General features: G+C 42.5%; 1 protein-coding gene across 4 annotated transcripts; it reads left to right on the top strand.

Annotated features, from left to right (window-relative positions):
• Positions 1-88: 88 nt before the first annotated feature.
• Positions 89-19,887, top strand: CKAP2 (cytoskeleton associated protein 2). 4 transcript variants are annotated; one of them, XM_075490142.1, is made up of 9 exons: positions 89-228; positions 2,372-2,459; positions 11,156-11,231; positions 12,953-13,776; positions 14,806-14,992; positions 16,192-16,359; positions 16,912-16,984; positions 17,713-18,103; positions 18,981-19,887. In XM_075490142.1, exons 1-9 carry the CDS (start codon positions 168-170, stop codon positions 19,216-19,218), a joined length of 2,106 nt encoding a protein of 701 aa, XP_075346257.1. In that variant the 5' UTR covers positions 89-167; the 3' UTR covers positions 19,219-19,887. The 4 variants fall into 4 exon arrangements, with proteins under 4 accessions (XP_075346257.1, XP_075346245.1, XP_075346252.1 ...); XM_075490130.1 differs by having other exon boundaries at positions 17,707-18,103; XM_075490137.1 differs by having other exon boundaries at positions 11,153-11,231.
• Positions 19,888-20,034: the final 147 nt, after the last annotated feature.

Below are 20,034 nucleotides of genomic sequence, written 5' to 3'. Positions count from 1 at the left end.
CGGCCCGGCCGCCGCAGCAAGCGCAGCCGGCGTCGCCCTCCTGCTTGCCATTGGCCAGTTCAAGTCCCGCGGCCGCCCCAATCAGGGAGGCGCTGTGCGGCGGGTGATTCAAACGGCGGCGGCGCCGCGCGGAACCTCTCGCAACCGTCTTTATATCGCGAGTGGCTATGGCGGCGTGCTCCGCTCCCCAGCTCCCGGCCAGCCGCAGGTCCGAGCCGGCGTACCGAGGTAAGGCTGTGGGGCGGGCACCGGGAGACAAAGCGCCGAGGGGCTGAACCGTCCTCCGCTCCCGGCCGCGGGAGGCTCGCTGCCGCGGCTGTCCGCCGTTACCGCCCCGCGTAGCGGCGGGTAAGGGAGGAGTCGGTGGGAGAGGGGAGCTGGTCGCTCTTCCCGGGAAGCGGGAGGCGAGGGCAAGCGCCTCAGGTGGGGTCGGAGGCCGGGCAGGTCTTGGCAGCAGTGCCCGCAATCGTGGCTTTAACGCTTCTGACCGCTGCGAGCGGGTCGATGAGACTTCAGCCTCCTCTCGCAGGGCTGGGGCCTGTGCCGGGGCCAGTGCTCTGCCCCCCAGGCAGGGCTTCCGGCGTGAAAGCCTTCCTTCATGATAAAAGGCACGTCTCAACTTAAGAGCATCCTACTGAAACAAGCAAATGCTTCCATCTGGACCTGCACTCTTCCGTTTATTACTGTCTGACCGGTTTGGCTTCTGCACATTAAACGGACTGAATTGCTTTGATGGGGCTTTGCTGTTTGGAGCCGGTGAGACCTCAATTCTGAAGCAGAAGGTGCCTGGGAGGCTCTAGGATGCACGCTGAGCTCGCTGCCGTGCAGCATCTCTTGGCAGGCACACCTCTGGTGTACTAGCTGGTGTACACCTCTTCAGAAGCCGGTGATGTACACTGCCTCTCAGGCTTCGTTCAGCGTGGGCTTGGACAGCTGTGCTAAAAAAGCACTGTATCTCAAGTGAAACATGGTGTTGCAGCAAGCCTAAGTCTCAACCCACTCTGCTGGCTGTGTGTTTCAGGCTTTGGTGTGTCAGTGCATGAGAAAGGACTTGCCTTTTTCAGCTCTCCTATACTAGAAGGAGGTTCTGAGAGTAATTACCCCATTCTGTGGGATGACAACTTTTTACCACGAGGAGTTCACAATCAAGTCCTTACTTCTTTTCAGGATTAACATTCAGGTCCTCGAAGTAATGTCTTAGCAACTTCTACTGTCTGAACTTCAGTAATACAGAAATACTTCAGCGTGGAAGGAATATGTTGATGGACCTTGCAGAGATTTCTGAAGTGTTCTCAAGAACAATGGGCAAGATAAATACAAAAGATAAAGATAAAGAAAATACAAAAGATTCAAAAGGGGACTTATGCCTGCCTAGGAGGGGCAGAAGTTGGGTTTTATATGTGAGTTCATTGAAGACTTCCACTGCTGAATGAGCTTGTCTGTGATGGAGGATGGCACAATGCCATGAGTTCCTGAATGCCATAAAGGAATTGTTCTGAGTCAAAGATGATGCTTTAACTTCTTGCTCTCACATCCTACTGCATGTGAAACAGCTGTAAGACTTGGAGTCTTAACTGTCCAGACTGGCTATGTGGATGCTTGAGCTTGCTTTATGTGGCAGGACCATCTTACCCCAGGTGCTTCCAGCAAGTCAAGGTTACTAGTTCCCTATGCAAATAAAGAAAGGTCTCTGAAAAAGATCAACAATGTAGTCCTATGAAGGACATAAGTCTCTGGGGTGCAGTCAACCAGCGAAAACATGGGAAACAGTATTCTGTTTGGGAACGACTTTCAGTATTAAGACAGTGACAGCTGGCTTAAGACCTTTTCAGGATCATTTTGTGCTGTTATTAACACTCCCATCGGTCCAACATTTGTGCAGATGTCCAGATGACAATGGAAGAGAAGCAAATAATTTTACAGATGGTCAGTTGGGTCCACATGTGTGGTGTTTTTCATGTGTGCTATACTTACCTTGCTACTGTCACAAGTGAAAAGTGTGCTTGCTGAACCAACGGTAAGTATGTGAAATACTGGACAGGCATCCAAAATGTAAAAGAAAGAGCCTGATTTCCTCCGATCACAAAATCATGTTTCTTTTAGTTTAATGCAGCAAAACAACCATCTTGTATAGCTGTGAAACTGCATTCAACTATCTCTTGAATATAGCCTTTCTCAAGAAATGAGAGAATGTTTAAGACATCATAAGATGTGAATATTAAACTAAAGACTTTCTTAATGTACATTGTCTATGTTTTATAATGTCTTGATGCTTTTCTAATTGCACTTCTTTTTTTCTCAGAGACAAAGTTTGTCTGGCATTACTATTTTAGCTGAAAACGTAATGTCTGGTTTTTTTTAAACCCACTAGAACAAAGGCGACAAAAAGTTGAAGAATATCTATCAAGAAAAAAGACCTTTTCTGGTGTGCCCATTCAAGAAAACCAGGCATCTATCAGGTAGTATTTCTGCTATGGCTTACATTCCTTTAGAAAGGTCCATGGTTGGTGGGAAAGATATAAATAGCAGCTCTTGCAGAGAACCTCAACCAAAAGGTGAGACTATGCAATGAGACTGGTGACCATATGGATTTCCTAAAGTCCTTTTATTGTCAGCAAATACTAAAAGTGTTTGTTAAGCAAATGCATAATGGATGCAATTCATGAAGTATATTATCTGCTCCTCTAAAGACTGAGACAGGACAGGATACCTTCATGACGGAGCTGTTGTTTCAGATGCCACTTAGCTGTTTGCCTCTAACCTCCTTCTGCAAATAACATTTTTTCCGCTCTTTCTACTCAGGCTATGCTACATGTGTTCACAATCCACTCAATCTAGCTTCATTGTATTTTTATAGTTACTAATTTGCTATTTTCTGCTAAAAGCAAATATACTGTAATAAAACCCAGCCTGTGTGATGGCCAGCAGGTAGGCATAACATTCTGTAAACAGAACGTAGGCACCTATCACCAATTAGTAGTGCTTCTTTTTATGGACTTTTATTTAAATCTTCTTCTTGCTGTTGTCTAAAGTCTGGACATTTAGTATAAGACCTTCTGTTGTGGTTTAACCCAGCAGGCAGCTAAACACCACACAGCTGTTCACTCATTTCCTGTCTAACAGAATGGGGGAGAGAAATCAGAAAAAAGGTAAAACTTACGGGTTGAGATAAGACAATTTAATAGGACAGAAAAGGAAGGGAAAATAATAATAATGATAAAAGAATATACAAAACAAGTGATGCACAATTGCTTACCACCTGATGACTGATGCCCAGCCAGTTCCTGAGCAGTGGCCATGCCCTCCTCTGGCCAAGTCCCCCAGTTTTTTGTCCAGCATGACATCATGTGGTATGGAATATTCCTTTGGCCAGTTTGGGTCAGCTGTCCTGGCTATGCCCTCTCCCAGCTTCTTGTGCACCTCCAGCCTCCTCGCTGGCAGGGCAGTATGACAAACTGAAAAGTCCTTGACTTAGCATAAGCACTGCTCAGCAACAACTAAAACATCAGCATGTTATCAACATTATTCTCATCCTAAATCCAAAACACAGCATTATACCAGCTACTAGGATGAGAATTAACTCTATTCCAGCCAAAACCAGGACAATATCCACCCCTTATTCTATACCATCTACATCATGCCCACTTTCCAATACATCCCAATTAATCACCACCACTTTTCCTGTCTTTTGATATATACACACAGATATCATTCCCTAAGTCTATGGGCCATCCCTCTAAAATGTCCATTGAGTTCATTTAGTCCATGACTTTGGGGTTCATCTGTCATAACAGTGCTTCAGGGCAGGAGAGATGGTGTGTGGTGTTGGATTGTTGCATGCTGAAGCCAGTTCTGGTTCCATCACTGCTGTGCTTGTCTGGTTCTATCATCACCGCATTTTTCTTCATTTCATCAAAATTCATTCTTCATTCACTTGGGTGATTCCTACTGGGATACCGTTGATATGGCATATAGCAACCATAGTAGTGATGACATACAGTATTTATATAGCAACTAACATCATACAATTCAAATCATTGGCTATTCTTGCCCAAAATCAAATCCCCTTGAAGTACACATAGGACTTCTCCATCCTTCCGCATTATCCACCAAGTGCACCCAGGTCCTTGAGCAAAAGTTTGGATGGGTTTGCCTTTGCCTGAGGCAGGAATAACCCAGACTGTGTTCCCCAGCATATTTTTATGTGCACTACAGGGACTTTATCCCCTTCTATAGTATGTAGAAGTTTTGACTGGGCAGGGCCAGCATGGTTGGCAGATCCCCTAATGTTGACTAACCAAGTGGCTTTTGCTAAATGTATATCCCAATGTTTGAATGTCGCAGCACCCATTGTTCTCAGTGTAGTCTTTAACAGTCTGTTGTATTGTTTGATTTTCTCAGAGGCTGGTGCATGACAGGGGATGTGATATACCCACTCAGTGCCGTGCTCTTTGGCCCAGGTGTCTATGAGGTTGTTTCAGAAATGAATCTTGTTATCTGACTCAATTCTTTCTGGGGTGCCATGTTGCCATAGGACTTGCTTTTCAAGGCCCAGGATAGTGTTCCAGGCAGTGGCATGGGGCATGGGATATGTTTCCAGGCATCCGGTGGTTGTTTCCACCATTGTAAGCACATGGTGCTTACCTTGGTGGGTTTGTGGGAGTGTGATATAATCAACCTGCCAGGCCTCCCCATATTTATTTCAGCCATTGTCCTCCATACCAGAGAGTCTTTAACTGCTTGGCTTGCTTGATTGCAGTGCAGGTTTCACATTCATGGACAACCTGTGCTATAGTGTCCATGGTCAAGTCCACCCCTCGATCATGAGCCCATCTATATGCATCTCTTCCTTGATGGCCTGAGTTGTTATGGGCCCACTAAGCTATAAATAATTCATAATAATATCTTGCCACGATGCGGCAGCCCAGATGGGTTTGTCTCTGCGTTGCCAGTTGCTCTGCTTCCATTGCTGTAACCACCCCCACAGGGCATTTGCCGCCATCCATGAGTCAGTATAGAGATAGAGCACTGGCCACTTTTCTCATTCAGCAATGTCTAAAGCTAGCTGGATGGCCTTCGCTTCTGCAAATTGGCTCAATTCACCTTCTTCAGCAGTTTCTGCAACTTGTTGTATAGGGCTCCATACAGCAGCCTTCCACTTCCGATGCTTTCCTACAATATAACAGGACCCATCAGTGAACAGGGCATATTGCTTCCCATTTTCTGGTAGTTTATACAGTGGGGCCTCTTCAGCATGCATCACCACCTCCTCTGGTGATATTCCAAAATCTTTGCCTTCTGGCCAGTCCAGGATCACTTCCAAAGTTCCTGGGTGACTGGGGTTTCCTATTCGAGCCTGTTGTGTGATCAGTGCAACCCACTTACTCCACATAGCATCAGTTGCACGATGTGTAGAGGGGACCCTCCCTTTGAACATCCAGCCCAGCACCAGCACTTGGGGTGCCAGGAGGAGCTGTGCTTCAGTACCAACCACTCCCGAAGCAGCTCAAACCCCTTCATATGCTGCCAATATCTCTTTCTCAGTTGGAGTATAGCGGGCCTTGGATCCTCTGTATCTCTGACTCCAAAATCCTAGGAGTCAACCTTGAGTCTCCCCTGGTACTTTCTGCCAGAGGTTCCAGGTACGGCCATTCTCCCCAGCTGTGGTGTAGGGCACATTTTTTACATCTTGGCCCAAGGGCTACTGCATGAACTATCTCTTCTTTAATTTGTTCAAAGGCTTGTCATTGCTCAGGGAGCCATTTGAAATCGTTCTTCTTCCACATCACTTGATGGAGAGGGCTTAACGATCAGACTGTAATTTGGAATATGCATTCTCCAAAAACCCACAACACCTAAAAAAGCCCTTGTGTTTCCTTTTTGCTAGTTGGTGGGGACATAGCTGTTATTTTGTTGATCACATCCATTGGGATCTGACAATGTCCATCTTGCCATTTTATTGGTAAAAACGATCTCCTGTGCAGGTCCCTTGACCTTACTTTGTTTTATGGCACAACCGGCTTTCAGAAGGATTTGGACTATTTTCTTCCCTTTCCCAAAAACCTCTTCTGCTGTGTTGCCCCACATGATGATGTCATCAATGTTCTGGCAGGTGTTCTGGAGCCTCACCCTGTTCCAGTGCAGTCTGGCTCAGTCCATGGCAAATGGCAGGGCTGTGTTTCCACCCCTGGGGCAGTCTATTGCAGGTGTACTGGACGCCCCTCCAAGTGAAAGCAAACTGGGGCCTGCACTCCACTGCCAAAGGGACTGAGAAAAATGCATTAGCGATACCAGTTGTGGCATACCACTTAGCTGCCTTTGACTCCAGTTCGTACTGAAGTTCTAGCATGTCCGGCACGGCAGCACTCAGCGGCGGCGTGACTTCATTCAGGCCACAATAGTCTACTGTTAGTCTCCATTCTCCATTAGACTTTCGCACTGGCCATATAAGACTGTTGAAGGGTGAGTGAGTCTTACTGATCACTCCTTGGCTCTCCAGTCGACAAATCAGCTTATGGATGGGAATCGGGGAGTCTCGGTTGGTGTGATATTGCCACTGGTGCACCACTGTGGTAGCAATTGGCACCTGGTGTTCTTTGACCCTCAGCAACCCCACAACAGAAGGATCCCCCAAGAGACTGGGCAAGGTAGACAGCTGTTTAATTTCCTCTGCCTCCAAGGCAGCTATATCAAAAGCCCACCGGTACCCTTTTGGGTCCTTGAAATACCCTCTCCTGAGGTAGTCTATGCCACGGATGCACGGAGCCTCTGGGCCAGTCACAATGAGGTGCTTTTGCCACTCTTTCCCAGTTAGGCTCACTTTGGCCTCCAATACAGTTAGCTGTTGGGATCCCCCTGTCACTCCAGAAATACAGATGGATTCTGCCCCTGTACAGCTTGATGGCATTTTTGTACACTGTGGACTGGTGTCTGCTAGAGACTTATACTCCTGTGGGTCTGATGTGCCAAGCCATTGAATCCATACAGTCCAATAAACCTGGCTGTCCCTTTCCTCCACCTGTCTGGAGGCAGGGCCCCCCTAGTCCTGGTTATAGTATTCATTACTCACTACTTGTAGATATGAGTCAGGAGTCCCTTCATTAAGATCAGAAGTAAGATCAGCCCTTCCACTCTGTCTGGGGAACTGCCCACTGGAAACTGGAGCAGCGATTTTCCTGGAAGAATCCTGTTGTGTGGTTGTTTTTCCTTGTACCTCACATTACCTGTGCCTCTAGGGTCAAGGTAGGTTTTTCCATCCCACTTCCTCATGTCCTCTCTGTGGTCATGCAGGTAAAACCACAGGGTGGCCCATGGTGTGTATGCACTATATCGTCTCTCTTGAGCAGAGGAATGGTTACTCCTAATAGCTGAGATACTGGTCCATACAGGTGGGGAGCAGGGCATATCCTCTTTGAATTGCTGGAACTCCTGGGACAGCTTCTCCACAGTTGAGATGCAGGTCCGTAGGGAGGAAGAGGGACTTTCTTCATATTGCTGGAGTTGACCAGCCAATTCATCCACTGTTTGCCCCTTTCCATCTTTCCAGGTCATTACTGCCAATGAGTTGGCATACGATGATGGTGTGCTCTGTACAAACTTCTGCCACATGCGTCGTGTGCACTTGACTTCATCTGGATCTTTGGATAACTGCTTGTTGTCCAGGTCGTCATAAATCACCTCCAGCACAGCTAATTCCCTCAGGTACTGGTGGTCCACTTGCCTGGGTGACATACAACATCTGCCTTGAAAGGGATAACTTTCCTTCATGCCTGACAGGAGTCGCCTTCAGAGGCTGAGGGCTTGTGCCCCTTTTCCAATCGCTCTGTCAATGCCCGCTTCCTTAGAAAGGGATCTCAGCTGCTTGGCTTACCTATCCTCCAATTCCAGGCTACTCATCCTGTTAACCCAGCATCAGAGCAGCCAAGTGACAATATGCTCGCCTGGATGACAGCTGAAATATTTTCACATATCTTGCAGCTCACTCAGGCATAGGGATCAGGTGCTACTGCCTCATTTATGAGTTCTGCCTCTTCTTCCTCCTCTTCTTGTGATGGCCGTGCTTCAGAGTAGCCTGCCTCGTCCACTCCTTCCTCCTTCCCCTTCTTAGTAGGAGTTTCTTCCCTTACTAAACAAGCTGATTTTCACTTCCAAGATTTCTTCTTGTGTATACGGGCGACTGATACCAGCACGAGTTGGTTCTCTGGTTCAGCTGCAGTGCTTGTTGCGGGCGTTGGAGTAGCCGCAGTGCATGTCATTTTGTCGTCAGATCCAGAGACCTTCTCTTCCCCTTGAGGGTACTGAATAGTGTTGAACAGGGCTCAGTAGGCATGGGCCAGGCCCAAGCACATTGCAGTGATTTGTGTGTCTCTGGAATTGCCAGGGTGACAACATACTTTTTCCAAATATTTTACTAGTTTTTCAGGATCCTGCACTTGTTCAGGGGTGAAGTTCCAAAACCTTGGAGGTGCTCACTGTCCTAGGTACTTGCCCATACTATCCCACACACCCTGCCACTCATAACTATCCAGCCTTGTGGTCATGTCTCTGGGTGGTATTCTTAAATAGTTGTTTAACCTTAAAGACCTGAGCCACATTCAGGAGACATAGCAATAGGAACATGCTGGTTTGAACATCCAAAGGATATTCAAAATTCTCAAGAGCTATTGTAGTTAGCCTGGAGGAGAAGGGGAAGGTGATGGAGTGGGGGAAAGTATCCTCCCTTGTGTCCCCCATAAATTGGCTCTCTGAGGAGAAAAGGTAAAGAGTGTAATTATTAAGTTTCCGAGAGATGGTTCCCAAAGCACAGAGATGACGGCAATGCTTAGTACAAATACCAGATTAGTCTCACCACTGGTAACTTTATCATAATATATAAGCCAGTGTTACACAGTACAGCAAATGGATAACCTTAATCCAGCCCCAAGAGATGATAAACAGCACAACAGGAAACATATACAGCAAGTAAGGTGCTACATAACACAACTCTGAGAACAAGCACAAGAACTCTGAGAGCAAATAAATCAACAATGCAACCAGCGACTATTAACCTAATAATGAACGCTTATAACAAATTTGTTTTAACATGCTCTGGTCAGATCTGTCACTATCTCAACCCTTCGAGCCCCACATTGGGTGCCAAAAAGGACTGTTGTGGCTTAACCTGGCAGGCAGCTAAACACCACACAGCTGCTCGCTCACTCCTCCCCAGTGGAGTGGGGGAGAGAATCAGAAAAAAAGTAAAACTCGTGGGTTGAGATAAAGACAATTTAATAGGACAGAAAAGGAAGGGAAAATAATGATAAAAGAATATACAAAACACATGACACACAATGCAATTGCTCACCAACTGCTGACCGATGCCCAGCCAGTTCCTGAGCAGCAGCCATGCCCCCTGGCCAAATCCCCCCATTTTTTTTTGTCCCGCATGATGTCATGTGGTATGGAATATCCCTTTGGCCAGTTTGGGTCAGCTGTCCCGGCAGTGTCCCCTCCCAGCTTCTTGTGCACCTCCAGCCTCCTCACTGGCAGGGCAGTATGACAAACTGAAAAGTCCTTGACTCTGTGTAAGCACTGCTCAGCAACAACTACAACATTCGTGTGTTATCAACATTATTCTCAACCTAAATCCAAAACACAGCATTATACCAGCTACTAAGAAGAAAATTAACTCTATCCCAGCCAAAACTAGGACACCTTCCAATAAGCAACAGAAGTTTCTCTAGAGAAGACAGTGGTGTGAAGGAGTACGAGAGTTCTAGCTCTAACATTAGTTCATGGTGTAGCTTTGTCACTTATTTTCATGTTTTTGCAAATGGTAAATTTGTCTGAAATTTGTTCCCATCTAAATGGGAAGCCTTGCTTACCATTTTGTATACTTGAGGTGGCATGGTCCCATGTCCAACAGCACAGAACTACTTGGTAGTACAAATCTAACTGAACAATGACCTTTGAATATAAAATATGCATAAATGACAAGGGTAAATATAATCTGTCAAAGATTGGCTCTGTGTAGCACGAAAAGGGAAGTGCTTTCATGTTGTAGAAAGCTATCTTGTGTTAAAAAAATCAGTGGCAACTACTTTCATTGTAGCAATACTCTTAATTTAGTATTTGATCTACTTTACTTTTCCTTGCTTTCTGTTTCTTTTCTGGCTATTAAATTCCAGGGCTTTTCATAGTCTTCAGTTAACTCGTTGTTTAGAGCCATCATGTATGTGGGTATGACTAATGCTTTTATTTTTGTGAAGCTATCACTGTTCCACACTGTTGACTTCTGATCAGTTCCCTTAACATGTATTCTCTATCATAGATGACACAGAGGTGATAGCGTGATGCAGACTGCTTTCTCCAGCATTTCAAAGTCACTAATGTATCTTTATCATTTTCACTAACATACCTTCATTTTTAACTCAGCTAGCTTCCAGAAGATCATCTGATGCAGATACCAGTTGCTAACTGGAATGTTAATTTTCAGTCACGTGCAATAGTGCCACATGTTTCATATGTGAATGCATCATGAAGCATTTGAGGAAGAATTTGCATTTGTAACTTTAAAGCGAGATGTTTTTCTTCTGAACTGTCAATACATTTCCATAGTTGCTAGGAGACAATACTGGTCTTGGTGGTTTTGTTACTCACTGCCTAGTCTGATGCCAGCTTCTGGTGCCTGACTGCAGGTTTTGGAACCTGTCAGTGTAGTAGGAACTATGTATCCTTGTTCAGGCCCGCCTCAAATGGCCTGGCCTCTGATGACTGCAATAGCTGAGCTTCAACTCCTTGTGCTGCTCCCCCTTCCCCCTCAACTGCAGCATTTAGAAACTTGGCCTTCTGTAGCAGATGCATCAGGCCAGACAGGTTGGTGCTCATGCTTAAACATGAGAATGGCACTGCAGTAAATAGGGTCTGTTCTCTTTTCTTCCTCCCTGTTAGCTGGCTCTTTATGGTGCAAGCAGGGATGTTTTGCAGCCTGGGCACTGATCAGTGGTTGCTTAGCCATTTATTTTTTCTGGAGGAAGAGTACAAGCTGAACAGAAATGCTTCAGCATGAATTCAGCCTGCAGACTGCCACCTGGACCGTGTGAACTTACTCTAAAAATACATTCCTTTGTTATGTTGCAGGATGATTTAAGATGTCGTCTTTTTTTTTTTTAAGCAGTAGCAGAACTAGGAGAGCAACTAGCAATAAACTGCAAGACAAAATACAGCTCTCAACATCTCCAAAGCCAGAAATGGTAAGTTTTTGACTGATATTCAAATACCAATGGGCACTCTTTCTGTGACTACAACATTCCACTCACTTAAACTGTATTTAAGTTATACAACTTCCAGAGCATGAGAAGTTCGCAGGTGCAGAGGCACAGTTTGTTAAAACTTTATTCAGCGACTGCTTAATATATGCTTTTTACAGAGCTGTCACATTACTGTATGTAATGGTGCATATTGATACTGTTTGTACCTGACTGGAGAGGGGGTTAAAGAGGATACCATTATTGCTGAAATCATGATCAAAATTTAACAACTTTTCTTGAGACTCTCAGAACTTTTTGGATATGTTTTCAGTCTTCAGGGAAGTTATTTAAAATCTGAGCAAGGTCTTCTGTCAGAGTAGAGAATTCTTCTATTGCACTCTGTTACTTGGGAAAAAAACCAAACTACTAACAAAACTAACTGTTGAATGTGTGGTGATGCTGGCAAATCTAATGTAATCGGAAGTAGATGCTAGTACCTAATCAGAGTTCAAGGGAACGCTTTCCCTATATCATTTTGTGTCACTTTTCCAGAATTAAGATGCACATGGTTGTGCTGCTTAGAAATAGCAAAATACAGGTGGTTCTCCAGACCTGTTCTCAGGGAAAGGTGAGGAAAAAAATAGACACAAAACCCATGTTCATATTAGATGGTTTTGAGTTTGGGTTCCAAAAGATTTGAGAGACCTGCAGGAGGAAAGCAAAAACCTTAAAACTTCAAAACTGAGTGTTGATGGGAAAAATTCCAAAAGTGAGAACAAAGTTTTTTAGAAATTTCGTGAAGGGAGATATTTTGGTCTGTGTTAATGTCTTGTGTGATTTTAAAGTTGAGTTAAACTACATAGCTTCCTTAAACAGAAGCCCTTGTACTCAAGCTGTAGTTACTGGCTTGGTCAAATCTAACTTCTAAGCCTGAATGACACATCAGGAAATGAGATGCAGTGTAGTTAGAAGAGTATCAGTTTCTGCAGACTTCCATGTGACGTTCACTTTTTTTTTTTTCCCTTCCTTTGGATCTTTTACTCATCCATAAGGTGCTACTTGGACAATGCTGAATTAGTTGCTGTAGAGCATCTTCTTTGGAGGAAAAGACTAGGTCCCACTTCTCATGGCCTCTGGGCTAGGGTTATACAGAGAACATACAGTTGAGAGTTTCAGGGAGTAGTCTATTCTTAACTACAGCATCCTACAGCTCATTAGTAAGAGAAATTCTTCCTCTTCTGGTAACATATCCTAATGCTCTAATTAAAGGCTTTACTCACTACCTTGTGTTAGTAGGCTATCCACACTATGCGGGGGGAATGGTGCTGCCATTAAGTAATGGGGTATGCAAACTGAGATACTGCTTTTGACTATATACAGCCTAAAGCAAGTTCCTACTTTATGGCTCTTCTTAGAAGGTGATTTTGGCAGTTAAAAGCCAACAGTTGCTTTAAGAGAGTTGTTTCTGTAAGAAGAGTGTAGCCCTCAGGTTAGGCCTTCTTACTTCCAAGGCAGAGTTTAAATAATCCTTATCTGATTTTTTTGATGTGAATTCTGCAATAATTATTGACAAATATTCTACTCAGTATATATACACTACTTTTGTAGATACTTTTAAAGTGTCATTTACTGTTAATCACTTTAGTCCTATAAGTGAGTGAAAGCCTCTAACGTGCAGTGTGAATGTACTGCTAATGTCTCCATGGATATGCTTTTGATTTCAGGAAAATAAAGAGAATGCTAATAAACTGTCATGGGACCAATCAAGTGGAACCTCAGAAAAAAATGTTGTTTTAAACTCTTCCACAATCACACTGACAAATTCCATATCGGGCATAAACTATAATCCTGAAGATCATGCTTCCAAGGATGAAGTCACTGAAATAAAATCTCGGCACGTGTCACTTAGCAAGTCCTTCTTGCAAATAAAAAGCATAAAAGAGAAGCAATTGATTGCAGAAAAACAAAATTCGAGCGTCAGCCTACCAAAGAAACCAGCGCTTGGTACATATCGTGGCAAAGTTATCCAATCCAAGATAAACTCCTTCCGAAAAGCACCAAAAAGTGAGGGGGAAAAGAGTTCTTTGCCAGACAAGAAGCTTCTTCCTTTTGCCACCAAATCAGCAGCAAGTTCTTTGTCCACAAGCAGTTGTAGTGTAGTTCTGAAGACCATCAAAGTCACAAACTACCCTAATTCTGTAAAACCAAATGGTGTCCTCCAGTTCCAGAGCAAACCATCTGACAAAGCTGCTATTAACTCACAGTCCAGTCTGAAGAAACGGCAACCGACATCTGCTGTAGCACCAAAGAAAGTAACAGTCCAAAAAATGACTGGTGGGAGGGGACCACAGCCATCGAAGGCTGCTTCTAACAATTCTGACTGCAGAGCACTAGGAGCGAAGAAATGTGCAGATTTTTGTGAAGATGCAAGATCAGAAGCTACAGCAAAACCAGTTTCTGTTGTTCCTGGTACAAAGTCGGGACAGGATTCTAAAACTAATGGCAACAGAAAATCTGTTCTGCCAAAAGAGTCAGCAGAAGAGAGAAGGTAACTGAATTACTCACTGTCGTAGCTTGGTCCTGGGAGGTTATTTAGACCTTCTTTCCAAGAATACCTATTTTGATCTATTTCTTGTTGTAGATGCACTGAAAAATAAGAGAACTGAGTGTTTGAACTTGATTCCCAAGGGCAGCAGACTAAAACTGTAGACTTAATACTGATAAATCAGGATTCAGACTAATTGCAGCAGCTCTTCAGGCTTACAGCTTGTCCTGTAGGGTTATAAATAGAAAATGTATATTGCTCAGGCTCTCTGGTTTTTAGGCTAAGTGTTGTGACAGCCTTAAGCATGACAGATAATCCTGTAAACAAATTGCACATGCATGCCACTGCTTTAAAAAAAAAAAAAAGTTGCCTGATGCAGGATGTATATAGAAGCGAGCATGTTTATGGACTGAGTATGTCAATGACATTTTTCAGCTTGGTGAATGCAGCTTAGACAATGGGGTGAAGAGTCATACTCTAAAAGTTATTTAGTATTCTTGGTAGAGCTCCTTGTAGAAAGTCACATTTACTAAAAATTGGTGGTCTAGGCGGATGGGGTTGAAATGAAATATGTAAGTGTAATTCAGTCTTCATATACATCAGTTTCAGATTTTAAAAGCTGTGTGATAGGGTTGTTATGGGCTGCTCTCTGCTTTGTGTCTTTAGAGATAGTTTCTAGTTTTCTGGTTTGAAGTGGGATTAGGGAAGAGAGGTGGCATGGATTAATAAATCACAAGCATTTTTCACCCTCCCTTGAAAAAAAGGGTCTTTAGCCTAAGTCTCTTGTTGCTGCTGGAAAGGGAGAGATTAAGGTGTTCTGACCTGATGGATACCTAAAGCAGGTAGTGATATGCATGGTTCTGAAATTTCCATGCAGGTCTAAATGGCAGCTGTACTCCTTTTAGGATTAAGGGGAGAGGATTTGAGGACTATCTGGAAAGTACATCTTTGTGTGACTTACCCTAGTTAGTGTAGTAAATGTAAAAAATGATAAAACATCTGTCACTTCAGCTAATAATATTTTAAATGCAGAGCTCGCCTGGATGAATGGAGGGCATCTAGAGGAAAAGTGATGAGGAGACCTCCTATATCTGTGCATCTCGGACGCCAGTCTAAAAGCGAAGAACAAGAATTCTCTTCTGGTGATTCTTTAGAGCGTGTATTACATAGTGAAAAGGTCAACAAGACTCTCGCAGAATGTCTGCAGTTAACCGAACAGGTATTCAGTCCCTTGCCTACCAAGTTCTAATCATATAGGTCCCTACAACATGCAAGTCCTATAGGCACGCTGGACCTGTGAATCAGATGCAGGGACTAATGACTCCCCAAGTTAAGAAATATCATAGCTTTTTGATGACACCTGAAGAAATTTAAGACACCTGAAGATGACACCTGAAGAAAATTAAATTCTCATTTAAGCTTCACTAACTTACAGAACTACCCAATAATATTAGGTAATAATGGTAACATAATAAAGTAGAAAAGCTATAATGTAATGAGAGTAGCTATGAAGTAATTAATCTAAAACAAGTTTGCATTTGCAGAAACTTGCCTGGACTTCTGAAAAAGTCTGTTTTAAGTAGTTCTGAGGATGTCTATGTATTCTACTGTCCCTTCTATCCCTTTACTTACTGTCCTGGTTTCAGCTGAGATAGAGTTAATTTTCTTTATAGTGGCTGGTATGGGGCTATGTTTTGGATTTGTGCTGAAGACAGTGTTGATGATACAGAGATGTTTTAGTTGTTGCTGTACTAGTCAAGGACTTTTCAGCTTCCTGTGCTCTGCCAGGTGCAGAAGAAGCTGGGAGGGGACACAGCCAGGATAGTTGATCCAAACTGACCAAAGGGCTATTCCATACCATATGACGTCATGCTCAGTGTATAAAGCTGGGGAAGAAGAAGGAAGGGGGGGACATTCGGAGTGATGGCGTTTGTCTTCTCAAGTAACCATTACGCGTGATGGAGCCCTGCTTTCCTGGAGATGGCTGAACACCTGCCTGCCCATGGGAAGTAGTGAATGAACTCCTTGTTTTGCTTTGCTTGCGTGCACGGCTTTTGCTTTACCTATTAAACTGTTTTTATCTCAACCCTCAAGTTTTCTTGCTTTTACTCTTCTGTTTCTCTCCCCCATCCCACCAGGGGGGAGTGAGCAAGCAGCTGCGTGGTGCTTAGTTGCCGGCTGGGGCTAAACCATGACACTTACAATACAGTATAAATAATTCTCATTTGGAAGAATAGGTGAATGACAGTTCTTCTGTTCAAGTTCATAGTTCAGTCTTGGAAATACTTGCCACCTTCAACTTTCAGGGTTACTCTCCAAAGAAAGAAAAAATACTTGCTTTCTAGTTCAAAACCAGCTAAAATACAGCACCTCGAAGTGTTCACTGCATTTAAATCTCTGCTCTTGTGTTGATTTTAGGGATGTCAAGGCGATGAAGTACGTGCCATGTTGGAAGATCTAACACAGGGCATTCCTGGGGCTAAAAAGCTTGCAAAATACTGGATCTGCTGTATGCGTCTTGAACAGATGGGCCCTCTTGAAAAGCTTATTGCTGTCTATGAGGAGGCCATTTTGGCAGGAGCCATGGTAAGCAGCTTGTCTTGAAGTTTGAGATTAACAAATATAAAGGCATGAAAGTATAGTATATAAAATACAACTACTTCTGATTTTAATAAATCCTTTTATAGTACTAAGAGAGCCATCTGACCTACTTGAACATAAAAACTTGGATTTGGTTTGCTCTGTAACCACTGTAGATACTTACTACTTTCAAGAAGAAAGGTTTAGGATCATCAAAATACCATATGATGTTCCGCCTACAAGAAAGTAAGGACTGAGACTTCTAGTATCACTAGAAACCCAAAACAGAACTTAATTTTACATTTATTGATGGAATTAATTCCTGCACTTTAATATCAGCAAGACTTCAGGGCATCAAATACAGCCTTAGTGCACCAAATACAGAAAACACAGGATTCACTCATGTTCTGACTTATGTCTGAATAGCATTAAATAAAGGGTTTGTAACATGAACATCATGTGGTCTGTACCACTTTCCCTGTAACTGTTATACCAAATAAGCTGAAATGATGATTAATTTTGGAATTGTTTTTCTAAAACAATACAACTTTTTTCCAGCCTAAAGATGAACTACGCCACACACTAATAGATACTCTGAAAAATACTGAAAGCCTTTTTAAGTCTGAGGATGGTAAGTCTGAGTACTCTATTCTAGTTAAATGCCTTGACAGGAAACACCAGCTAACTGTTTAAACTATTTGTGCCTATATTAAATTCTATTTCATGGAAACTTCTCTATGATCCTCTTGTACTCAATTGTCTTTGAAAAGAACCTTGACTAAACTAATACTTTTTAATTGTGGGTATGTTAAAATGAGTAGTGGAGATGCTTTCATGTTCAAACTTTCTACTTAAACTCTATCAAAGCAATGTTGTCCAGCTACTTTAGCCTGATAATCAAAGAGTAAATAAAAACATTCATGTGAGCTAAAAATCAGTTGCCTCGGACACAAACTCCTTCACTGGCAGATGCATGGTTGTGTTATGGCATAGTGTCAATTAAAGGTGGTAAATATTCCAATTTTGGAAGCAAAGTAGCCATGTACATTCCTTTTCAATATAACATAACCTGGCAAGTATTTGATCCCAGAAACTGACTGAAATACTTGTTCAGAGCTGCTGTGCTTGGGAAGGAAGAGAATGACTTCTCAGGATGTACTTAGCCTGAGTTTTCAGGTTGCACGTTCTTGAAGGTGACTAAAATTATTAGTAACTTAAATTGCTGTGGCTCAGATGCAACACATACTTAACTTTCATTCTCATATGAAGCTTTAAGATTTCAGAGATCTCTTTAAAACATTAACTTCTCTTTAGTTGTAACTAATCACAGCTGTACCTTCTTCATTATTTCAATTGTAGGGGGAACTGTGATAGAACCTCATTTAAGTGAGGTAGTGGAAGTCAGCAAGGAACCAAATTCATCTGTAGAGCAAGTTCAGGAGCCCTTCAAGGATCTCTGCTCTGATGATGACCAAAAAGCAGAGTGTGATGACAAGAAGGCAGAGACTAGCAGTGAAGTGATCAAAAAAGAAGAAATGGATTTAGACTTGAAACCAAAAGAAGAGATTTTGCCAAAAAAGAATAAAAAGCACAAGACTAAAGAACGTACAAAAAAGAAAGGAAAATGTGAAACAGAAGAGCAGAATGGGGATGGGGTAAAAGATATAGCCCCAGCAGTTAATTCTCCTGGGAAGAATGACACATCTTATTTAATGAGATACAATCCTTCTACCACACCATACTCAGAAAGGTAAGATTACTTCAGGTAACTATGGAAAGTTTGCAGTCTGGGACAACAGTAATGTTTGTGTCCTGTTGAAATAAGGAGGCTCTGCATTTGTGACTACCTAGTTAAAAGCTCTTGAGAACTTAGTTTTTTAGGATTGCTTCCTCTTCCTTCAGAAGGAAGTCTTTTTAAATAAACTCTATTTACTCTAACTGTTTTGCTTTTTGAATGCCTTACTACAGAGTAATCAAACTTATTTGTGGCAGAGACATAAATTCCAGGTTTAAGATCCTCTCCCACAGCCCACATGGCAGTAGCAGTTCTACACTGAGCTAGATAAAGAGAAAGTAGGTGTCTCCAGTACTCCCCTTTCCAAATGTAGATGTAGATGTATGTCATATAACACAGAAGAAGTGGACAAGATGTAACTGTCCTGTAAATACTATCTTAATTGTATCTTGAGGCAAAAATCTGGGTAGTAATCTCAGGACAAAACAGATAACATTTAAATTCTTTTTTTGCCACAAGGTTTCTTCTAAGATAGCAGACTTAGGAAAGCTGTGCTCAGCTTTGGCATCTGATGAAGCTGGACTCCTGGCAGCTGTCCGCTGTCCCAGGAAGAACAGTTTCCCTTTGATGGAATGGGGGGGGAATCCTCCTTTGGAAACTCTTTTCAGGAGGTTTTCCACATTAAAATATTTTGCCCAAGAAAAGAGTTGTACCTCTGGCTTTAACTGTATGAATGGGAAAAGGGCCTGTTTCCCATTTCTTTTGGCTATGAGAATGGGAAAGAGTTGAATAGGAATCATGACTTGCTGTTTCTGCTAGATGCTACAGAGGTAAATTGTATGATGGTGTGCCTGTGTTTAGTGATTTTTCTTTTTTGTTTTTCTTTCCTAAGTGTGAAGCTGCACCATGAGGCAGATGATGCCAGTGCTAAAGACCTGACGATTGTAACCCCTTTGCGATATTCTCAACGCATTCGGGAGAAGATGTGCAAGCTGCCAGGTGCTGTTAAAGATCAAGATCCATGTGTCTCTTCAGTTGAACAGCTGGGAGAATTGGAATCAAAAGCCACTGCATTTATCCACAAACAGAGCAATGCGCTCAAAGAAAAAAGTGCTGAAGTAGAAGAGTAAAAAGTAGCATTAATGCTACATGGGGGTTAAAGATTGGATCCTTTTTAGGGAGACTTGGGGGGGGTGTTTGTTTTTAGAAGCTTTGAGAGAGGAGCTATCTAAAACTTGCGTGGATGGCTTAAGATGAAATTTGACTGCCTCGGTCACTAAACTTTTGAATTTATAAGTTTCTGCCTTTTCAAAATTGTGGTAAATCTGGTCTGTTTTAGTACTTGTAAACATCAGTGTCTGCATGTTAAATATGATTCCTTAAATATTTAATTAAGGACTAGGTTTAACACTTTATATAACAGTTTGATTGTAGTATATTGCTAATATCTACTGTTTTCCTGTTGTAATTCCTATAAGTTCTTTAGAATTGCACAATCTAACTTTTAGTTTAAGAAACAAAAATAACATAAGCATTCCAATAGGGCAGTGTCTACTACAGCAACATTTAGTTTTGAAAACTGAAACCAGCTAGTAAGGTGTACACTAAGTTTAAACTGTTGTATCCTTTTTTAGGGAGTATTTCAACAAAACTGAGTTTAATCCCTTTAGTTACCGGGATTATTCATGATCAAGTAATCTCCCTTAGATGATGTTTGATACACTAATTACTATGTGACTGTTCTAATGTTGGTTTGCATTACTATGTAATATGGTAGACATATTAAACTAATTAACTGAGTTGTATTTGTTCTTTATTTAGGGCTGTAGGCTGGAAACTAATTGTAGAACATGGCTATAGGCCTGAGACTGGAATTATGAAAATTATTTTAGTCTGTTCTTGGAAGTGAACTGTCAGAGCAGAACATTGTGAAATTTTTCACATTC

The sequence above is a fragment of the Mycteria americana genome, chromosome 1 (assembly GCF_035582795.1).
Source record: "Mycteria americana isolate JAX WOST 10 ecotype Jacksonville Zoo and Gardens chromosome 1, USCA_MyAme_1.0, whole genome shotgun sequence".
Lineage (NCBI taxonomy): Eukaryota > Metazoa > Chordata > Aves > Ciconiiformes > Ciconiidae > Mycteria > Mycteria americana.
This window is presented reverse-complemented; position numbering and strand designations above follow the sequence as displayed.

Coding starts and splice junctions, on each gene's coding strand:
- CKAP2 (XM_075490123.1), top strand. CDS start 168: ATGGCGGCGTGCTCCGCTCCCCAGCTCCCGGCCAGCCGCAGGTCCGAG. Junction 2,460..11,152: donor GAAAACCAGGCATCTATCAG/GTAGTATTTCTG, acceptor TTTTTTTTTAAG/CAGTAGCAGAACTAGGAGAG. Junction 13,777..14,805: donor GAGTCAGCAGAAGAGAGAAG/GTAACTGAATTA, acceptor TTTTAAATGCAG/AGCTCGCCTGGATGAATGGA.